Here is a 9,613-nt window from a genome sequence, read left to right as displayed (position 1 = left end):
GTTGCAAATGACATATCAGATAAAGGGCTAGTATCCAAAATCTACAAGGAGCTCACCAAACTTCACACCCAAAAATAAATAACCCAGTGAAGAAATGGGCAGAAGACATAAACAGACACTTTTCCAAAGAGGACATCCAGATGGCCTACAGGCACAGGAAATGATGCTCAACATCACTCATCATCAGGGAAACACAAATCAAAGCCACACTGAGATACCACCTCATGCCAGTCAGCGTGGCTAAAATGAACAAATCAAGAGACTATTGATGCTGGCAAGGGTGTGGAGAGACGGGCACCCTCCTGCACTGTTGGTGGCAATGTAAACTGGTGCAGCCACTCTGGAAAACAGTGTGGAGGTTCCTCAAAAAACTATCCATAGAACTCCCTTATGACCCAGCAATAGCCCTGCTAGGGATTTACCCAAGGGACACTGCTTTTATCAAAGGCACAAGTTTCTGAAGTCAGCCTTGAAGTGTAGAATAGTTAATGGTCCCAAAGGTCCTTCAACTGATGGAGATGGGAGTCCATGAGTAAATGCTGCAGCCTGGCATCTGTAGGGTGGATAATTCAGTGGCATATTTACACATATCTCATAGAGTGTTTGGGTTCCCAGCAGGACTGAGGCCCAGTTGCTCACAGTGGAAACCCTTAATAGCATTTTTCCTCTTCCCTATCTCACTCTCCATGCACCCCCTCACCCTTGCTACCTGGGATCACCACCACAGTAAACTACATACATCCAAGTTTTTGTCTCAGGTTCTACTTTGGGGGAAATCAAACAAAACATATAGGAAAAGCCTATTTGGAATATGCATGAGCTAAATAAACTAGATTAGTATTCAGATGTGCGAGTTGACTTGTGATATATACTCCCTTGATTGCCAGATATAATTGGGCATCTTTTTATATCCTTCTGAATTAAGCTATTTACTAAAAGGTTAAAGGAGCCTTCATTACAATTCAGTTGAGTATTCAAGAGATATCATTCTGTATCCATATAATTTTGCCAGTATACTTTCCCAACAGGGTATAGAAACCTTGATGGCATTTCCTTGCCAAGCTAAACGATTCTAGAAAAAGTATATATTTTGACATAAGTGTCCTATTTCTGTTTATGTACCCTACTCATTCAGACATAAAATTATAACACCTTGAAGCTGGAAGGGATTTCAAAAGGAATTTCAGTGTTCTCACTTAGCAGGGAAGAAATGAGACATATGAGGGAAGTTTCCAGTCTAACCTTTATTATTCACTGATCGTGAGCCCTCCAAGATTCTGAATTATGTAAAATGAAATTGCTCTAAAATTATAAATAAGCCTTGGAAATGGTTATTTAAATTTTGGATATGTATACATTATAATTCAGGACCATATTAAGATGAAAAGTATGGTTTAAAGGAATGCGTATCCCAGGGATTCTTGTGGAGCATCCAGAGGGAGAATGGGGGTAAGAGCATTTCCATCAAGACAGAGTATTAACACCATTCAGAAATCCTAAAACGTCTCATAGGTAGAATTCTATTAAGAACACCGTGCATCACATCAGGGTTCACATAGCCTAGGACTCTGACTCTGCCCATGATCATCTGGGAGATGTGGCCAAATGGCTTAGTGACCTGCCCTGCCAGCATCTCAGGGCGAGGGTGGAACTTCAGTATCTAGTCTCCTTGAATAACCTGTTGTGACTCTCCTGAGAAAACTCTATAATTTTATTTAAGGACTTAGAGTATTTTTAATCTTTAAATTACTATTCTCAGATCTCTCTGCATTCTTTGATCAATTATTTGTGGAACATTTGCTCTTTAAGTAGATCAGTGACTATATATCTGTAATCACACATAAACATAGGAACACTAAATTTAATTTCACACAAGATTTTTTTTAAGAATGGGAGGAATTGCCATTGAAAAACTGGAAATAATAGAACCAATATGAAGAGTTTAAAGACTACAGAGAAACTTATTTCTTATTCATTTTGTTAAGCCTCTTTTTTTGAACTCCTTAATGCTTGGCATTCAGGAGAAGGCTAATAATCCACTTAAAAGTGCACAATAAAAGAAAGCAAAGCAGTAACTCAAAAACATAGATGCAGCCCTATGCTCATTGCAGCATGATTTACAATAACCAATATATGGAAACAACCTGAGTGTTTATCAGTGGATGAATGGATAAAGAAGATGTGATATATATGAAAGGAATACTATGCAGCCATCAAAAATGATTTCTTGCCATTTGCAACGACATAGGTAGACGTTAAGGATATTATGCTAAATGAAGTAAGACTGAAGAAGACAAATATTCTATGGCTTCATTTATTTATAGATTCTAAAAACAAATAACAACACGAAACTCATAGATACAGAGAACAGACGGGCAGTTGCCAGAAGGGAGGGGAATTGGGGTTGGCCAAATGGGTGAAGGGGATCAAGAAGCACCAACTTCTACCTATATAATGAATAAGTCATTGAGGTGTACTGTACAGCATGGTGACTATCATTGATAATATTTTAATATATATTTAAAAGTTGCTAAGAGAGTGGCTCTTGAAAATTGTCATCATAAAAAAATTCCATGTATGGTAATTAGACTTATTGTGCTGATCATTTTGCAAAGTATAAAAATACTGAATCATTAATCTGTATACCTGTGACTAGCATAATGTTATATGTTATTATACTTAAGTAAAGCATTTAAAAAGAAAATAGATCTGTAAAAAAAAAGTGCTCAGTGGGACTCTTAGGAAATCTGGAGCATCAAAGATTACTGAATGTTCACCTGGTGACTTTATTAGCCATAGATCATATATTTAGAATAGAATTCAAGTCTGCAACTGGGCTTGGCATTATCCACTGAATATCCACTCAGCTAAGATTTCTGGATTTCTACTGTGGAGAAGACACTACCTTCCCATAAGGAAAACAAAGGTGAATGAGATATGGCCAGTGCCTTGTAAGAGCTTGTAGCCTACTATGATGATGATATTAGGACAGACCGAGTTGTGTAAAAGTAGATGCAAACTGGAGAGGGACAAAACAATAGATGTTTAGATTTTGTTCACTTTGCTAGAGCACATCCAAAATGAAAAGTAGACACATGGTATTTGCCCCACATGATATCAAGTGTGACAGAAAAGTTATATCACTTAAGATAGTATAGTATTGGCACAAGGATGGACATACTGACAAATGCAGTAGGGTCCAGAAACAGACCAAGGCATGAATGGAACATTAGTGGAAGTCATATCTTGGAGGGGGGAGGAGAGACTGTTCAATAAATGGAATGAAAAAAAAGATGTATTGGATTCTTATCTCAGGGCCTATGCAGAAATCAAATATACATGGATTAGGACCTAATGGCAAAACCACTTTAAGCTCTTAGTAGAAAATATAAGTGAGTATCTTTTAGCCATTGGAATAGGGAAAAATAATAAGGCATAAAATATTAACTATAAAAGATTGTTGCATTTGACAATATTAAAACTAAAAATGTTTTAAAATAAAAAACCTTTAAAGAAAGTCACAAAAGAAGTTTAAAATTGGTAGAAGATATTCACAATACATGTAGTAAAAAGATTAAGAAAATATTATGACAAGAATATATAAAGTACATCTTCAAAATAGAAACAGTACAAACAACTAAAGAGAAACTTGGGCGGAGATATGAAAGGACATTTTAGAGAAGAAACATACGTTGTCAAAGAACAGAAGAAAAGTTTGTATCATTGTTGATCAGGAAAATGCAAATGAAGACCACAGTGAAAGACCATGTTACATACATTCAACTGAAAAAAAATTTATATCTGTCAAAATGAAGTGTTGGACAAATTGCATCCATAGGCTTATTCTTATTGTTGGCAAGAGTGGAAAGAAATATAAATGTTTTGGAAAAGTTTGGCATTACTTCACAAGTTCAAAGTCACATTCCCTCTGACCCAGCAATTTCACTCTTGGGTTTACAACCATTATACTTGTACCAAAGATAGGTGTACAAAAATGGTCTATCAGCACAGCTCACAGTAGAAGTAATCTGGAAATAACTGACATTCACAGCAAAGGGAGTGCAGAAAAGATGGCCAAGAGCTGTCAAAATGAATGAAATACAGTGACAGGAACAATATGGGATGAGTCTTACCAGCATAATATTACGTGGAAAGTGAGCCTCAAAAGATTAATATGATAACACCCTTTTATATATAGTTTAAAATAAATATTCTTTTCATGAATGCATGTAAATGAAATGACTCTATAGAAGAAGGAAAACATTGAACTGGATTTTATGACAGTTGCCTTGGGTACTAAAAGGCAGGAGGATGGACTGGATGGTGGTGGTATTAGGGGTATGACTGTCATACTTCATGTTGAGGCCCTCCTGGCTTTGTCTTAGTTGGTAGGCTTATCGGTGCTTTTTACATTATAGAAGATAACTCATTAAATGACTAAGTGGGCCATGCATGGACCAACGATGAGACTGTCATTCATGAAAAGGGTTCCCAAGTAAAGAATAAATAAAAAGTAGAAAGTACATTTTCTATTTAAATATTTGTTTAAAATCATATCATAAAAACCATTGCCTGGTACAGTATTCATTGGAATTTAAAAGATGTGCTGTTTTGAGTTTTAATGGGAGATTATTTCGAATTTTTGGTGGCACAGAGAAGGAACCAGATTACCAGCTGTGCAACCATGGAGAAATTTATTTCCCACAGTTATCTGTTTATTTCCTGTAAATGAAAGGGGCTAATGGAATCTACTTAATTGAAATTACTTTGAGTTTTAAAATTAACACTGCAGCACATAGAAAGCACATAATACATTTTGGTAATGCAAACACAGGTAAGTTAGAGTGAAGTCTTGTGAATTTCTGTTCTTGGGAAAGATACGTTAAGGGCAAGTGCATCAATGGGTAAGCTGAGAATGAGTGTTTGTTAAGTCAATGAGTACTGTGGGGTAATCCTCCTTTGTGTATCTATTAACCATTATAGAAATTGAGTAATTTTGTTGTCGAATATTCTTCAAGTATACTTCTAATCCATTTATATAGATTCTATAATTGCCTTTTTAATGTGTGCGTTATGATTTATTCCCATTCTTTCCCGCTTATAGCCTTGTGAACAAGGGCGCCGAATGAAGCGAATCCATGCTGTGGCTAATATTGGCACAGCACTCAAGTTCCTTGAAGGAAGGAAGGTAAGAGAGACAAAACACAGAAGTGTGGGCACACTGATGTTTTTCAACATCGGTTGTGCGGTAAAAGCACAGCAAGTAAATTATACAGCTAGAGATGCAATATTATTGTAACATAATTTTAGATTTACAGAAGAGTGGCAAAAAATGGCATGGAGATTTCATGTCTGTGCTCAGCCAGCTTCTTCCACTGTGAAGAACTTATATACATAGTGCATGTATGTATATACAAGAAAATTCTTAAAAAAGGAATTTTAAATTGGTTTGATACCACTCATTAAAGCATAGACATTAAGCTAACTTCATTTTTTTCCCACTGATGTCTTACTTCTATTAGGGATCCAATCCAGTGATACACTTAGCATTTCATTGTTGTGGCTCCTTCCACTCTATGACCTTGCCTTTCCTTGTCCTTCATGACCTTGATAATAACTCCTGGTCAGTTATTTTGTAGAGTGTCTCTCAGTTTGGATTTGTTTGATTTTTTCTTCTCAAGATTAGATGTAGGTTATACATTTTTGGCAATAATTCCAAGGATGTGAGGCTGTAATCTTCTTAGTTCACCATGTTAGTGGATATAGGATTCTGATAGGTCTTATTGCTGGCAATGTTATTCTCCTTTACTCGGGCAAGGCTGTCTGCTGTGTTTTGTTTTTTTATGATAAAGTCACTATTCTTCTCTTTATAATTGAGAAATAACAGGGAGATCATTGAGATTATGCTAATACTCTACTTCTCCTCAAATTTTCTCACTGATTTTAGCATTGATTATCTTCAATAATTATTTCTTTGATGTTTATCTAACGGTGATTTTGTATTTCCCTCAGTTCTTCTACATGTGTAAATTGGAATTGTTTTATAAGAAAAGGATGTCCTTTCTCCCTGCCTCCCATTTATTTTATTCAGTTATTTACTTTGGCATGAACTTATTTTATTTAATAGCTATACTTCAATGCTGCTATTATTATTATTTAAATTCTTATTTAATTTTTATTTATTTTTTAATTATTATTACTATTTTTAATTTACATCCAAGTTAGTTAGCATGTAGTGTAACAATGATTTCAGGAGTAGATTCCTTAATGTCCCTTACCGAATTAGCCCATTTTGCACCCCCACAATCCCTCCAGCAACCCTCAGTTTGTTCTCTATATTTAAGAGTCTCTTTTGTTTTGTCTTCCTCTCTGTTTTTATATTATTTTTGCTTCCCTTCCCTTATGTTCATTTGTTTTCTATCTTAAGGTCTTCATATGAGGAATTTGATATTTGTTATATGATATTTGTCTTTCTCTGACTAATTTTGCTTAGCATAATACCCTCTAGTTCCATCCACATAGTTGTAAATGGCAAGATTTTGTTCTTTTTGATTGCTGAATAATACTCCATTGTATATACATACCACATCTTCTTGATCCGTTCATTTATCAATGGACATTTGGGTTCTTTCCATCTTTTGGCTATTATTGATCATGCTGCTATAAACATTGGGGTGCATGTGCCTGTTCGAAACAGCACACCTGTATCCCATGGATAAATACCTAGTAGTATAATTGCTGGGTCTTAGGGTAGGTCTATTTTTAATATTTTGAGGAAACTCCATATTGTTTTCCAGAGTGGCTGCACCAGTTTGCATTCCACCAGCAATGCAAAAGACACCCTCTTTCTCTGCATCCTCGCCAAATTCTGTTGTTGCCTGAGTTGTTAATGTCAGCCATTCTGACAGGTGTGAGGTGGTATCTCATTGTAGTTTTGACTTGTATGTCCCTGATATTGAGCATTTTTTTTTCATGTGTCGGTCGGCCATCTGAATGTCTTTTTTGGAGAAGTGTCTATTCATGCCTTTTGCCCATTTCTTCACTGGCTTATTTGTTTTGGGGATGTTGAGTTTGATAAGTTATTTATAGGTTTTGGATCCTAACCCTTTATATGACATGTCGTTTGCAAATATCTTCTCCCATTCCATCAGTTGCCTTTTAGTTTTGTTGATTGTTTCCTTTGCTGTGCAGAAGCTTTTTATTTTGATGAGGTCCTAATAGTTCACTTTTGCTTTTGTTTCCCTTGCCTCCAGAGTCATGTTGAGTAATAAGTTACTTGGCTAAGGTCAAAGAGGTTTTTGCCTGCTTTTTCCTCTAGGATTTTGATGACTTCTAGTCTTACATTTAGGTCTTTCATCCATGTTGAGTTTATTTTTGTGTGTGGTGTAAGAAGGTGATCCAGGTTCATTTTTCTGCCTGTCACTGTCCAGTTTTCCCACCACCACTTGCTGAAAAGACTGTTTTTATTCGATTGGATATTCTTTCCTGCTTTGTCTAAGATTAGTTGGCCATAGATCTGAGGGTTCATTTCTGGGTTCTCTGTTCTGTTCCATTGATCTGAGAGTCTGTTTTCATGCCAATACCATACTGTCTTGATGATTACAGCTTTGTAATACAGTTTGAAGTCTGGGATTGTGATGCCTCCAGCTTTGGTTTTCTTTTCCAGGATTGTTTTGGCTATTCAGGGTCTTTTCTGGTTCCATACAAATTTTAGGATTCTTTGATCTCTTTGAAGACTGCCTGGTATTATTTTGATAGGGATTGCATTGAATATATAAATTGCTTTGGGTAGGATTGACATTTAAACAATATCTGTTCTTCTTATCCAGGAGCATGGAATATTTTTCCTTTTTTTTTTTTTTTTGTCTTCTTCAACTTCCTTTTTAATCTTTCTATGTTCTTTGGTTAGATTTATTCCTAGGTATTTTCTGGGTTTTGGTGCAATTATAAATGGGATCATTTCCTTGATTTCTCTTTCTGCTGCTTCATTATTGGCATATAGGAGTGCAACCTATTTCTGTACATTGATTTTATATCCTGCCACTTTTCTGAATTCATGAATCAGTTCTAGCAGTTTTCTGGTGGAATCTTTTGGGTTTTCCATAGAGAGTATCATGTCATCTGTGAAGAGTGAAAGTCTGACCTCCTCCTGGCTGATTTGGATGCCTTTTATTCATTTGGGTTGTCTGACTGCTGAGGCTAAGACTTCCAATACTTTGTTAAATAACAGTGGTGAGAGTGGACATCCCTGTCTTGTTCCTGTCCTTAGGGAGAAGGCTTTCAGTTTTTTTCCCATTGAGGATGATATTAGTGCTGAGTCTTTCATATATGGCTTTTACGATCTCAAGGTATGATCCTTCTATCCCTGCTTTCTTGAGGGATTTTATCAAGAAACGTTGCTGGCCAAATGCTTTCTCTGCATCTATTGAGAGGATCGTGTGGTTTTTGTCCTTTCTTTTATTAATGTGATGAATCAAGTTGATTGTTTTGTGGATATTGAACCAGCCCTGCATCCTAGGTATAAATCCCACTTGGTCATGGTGAATAATTTTTTAATGTATTGTTGGATCCGGTTGGCTAGTATCTTGCTGAGGATTTTAGCACCTGTATTCATCATGGAAATTGGTCTGTAATTTTCCTTTTTAGTGGGTCCTTGTTTGGTTTTGGAATCAAGATAATGTTGGCTTCATAGAAAGAATTTGGAAGTTTTCTTTCCATTTCTATTTTTTGGAACAGCTTCAAAAGAATAGGTGTTTACTCTTCTTTAAATATTTGGTAGAATTCCCCTGGAAAGTTATCTGGCCCTGGACTCCTTTTTTGGGGGAGATTTTTTATTATTAATTTCTTCACTAGTTTCGTGTATGCTCAAATTTTCTATTCTTGTTTCAGTTTTGGTAGTTTATATATTTCTAGGAATTTATCCATTTCTTCAGATTCTCCATTTTATTGGTATATAATTGCTCATAATATTCTCTTAATATTGTTTGTATTTCTACAGTGTTGGTTGTGATCTCCCCTCTTTCATTCCTGATTATATTTGGGTCCTTTCCTTTTTCTTTTTTTCTTTTTGATCAAACTCGCTAGGCGTTTATCAATTTTTTTAATTCTTTTGAAGAACGTTTTAAAGGTTAATTCTTTTAAAGAACCAGCCTCGGGTTTCATTGAAATGTCCTACTGTTTTTTGGGTTTTTTTTGGGGGGGGGATTGATAGCATTTGATTTCTGCTCTAATCCTTATTATTTCCTGTCTTCTGCTTGTTTGGGGTTTTATTTGCTGTTCTTTTCCAGCCCTTTAAGGTGTATGGTTAGGTTGTGTATCTGAGACCTTTCTTCCTTCTTTAGGAAGGCCTGTATTGCTATATAGTTACATCTTATGACTGCCTTTGTTGTATCCCAGAGGTTTTGGGCTGTGGTGCTATCATTTTCATTGGCTTCCATTACTTTTTAAGTTCCTTTTTAATTTCATGGGTAGTCCATTCATTCTTTAGTAGGATGGTCTTTAGTTTCCTAGTATTTGTTATCTTTCCACATTTTTTCTTGTGATTGATTTTGAGTTTCATAGAGTTGTAGTCTGAAAATATGCACGGTATGATCTCAATCTTTTTGTACTTGTT

The 9,613-nt window shown here is 35.8% G+C and overlaps 1 protein-coding gene across 1 annotated transcript in view; it reads left to right on the top strand.

Annotated features, from left to right (window-relative positions):
- The window catches only part of SYNE1 (spectrin repeat containing nuclear envelope protein 1), a 455,818-nt gene that overhangs the window by 92,155 nt on the left and 354,050 nt on the right, over positions 1-9,613 (top strand). The window contains exon 5 of the mRNA XM_029943998.1: positions 5,105-5,188. Within this exon, the coding sequence (XP_029799858.1) occupies positions 5,105-5,188 (84 nt within the window). The remainder of the gene's footprint in view (positions 1-5,104; positions 5,189-9,613) is intronic.

The sequence above is a fragment of the Suricata suricatta genome, chromosome 7, assembly GCF_006229205.1.
Source record: "Suricata suricatta isolate VVHF042 chromosome 7, meerkat_22Aug2017_6uvM2_HiC, whole genome shotgun sequence".
Lineage (NCBI taxonomy): Eukaryota > Metazoa > Chordata > Mammalia > Carnivora > Herpestidae > Suricata > Suricata suricatta.
The sequence above is the reverse complement of the archived record's forward strand: the minus strand, read 5'-3'. Positions and strand labels throughout refer to the sequence as shown.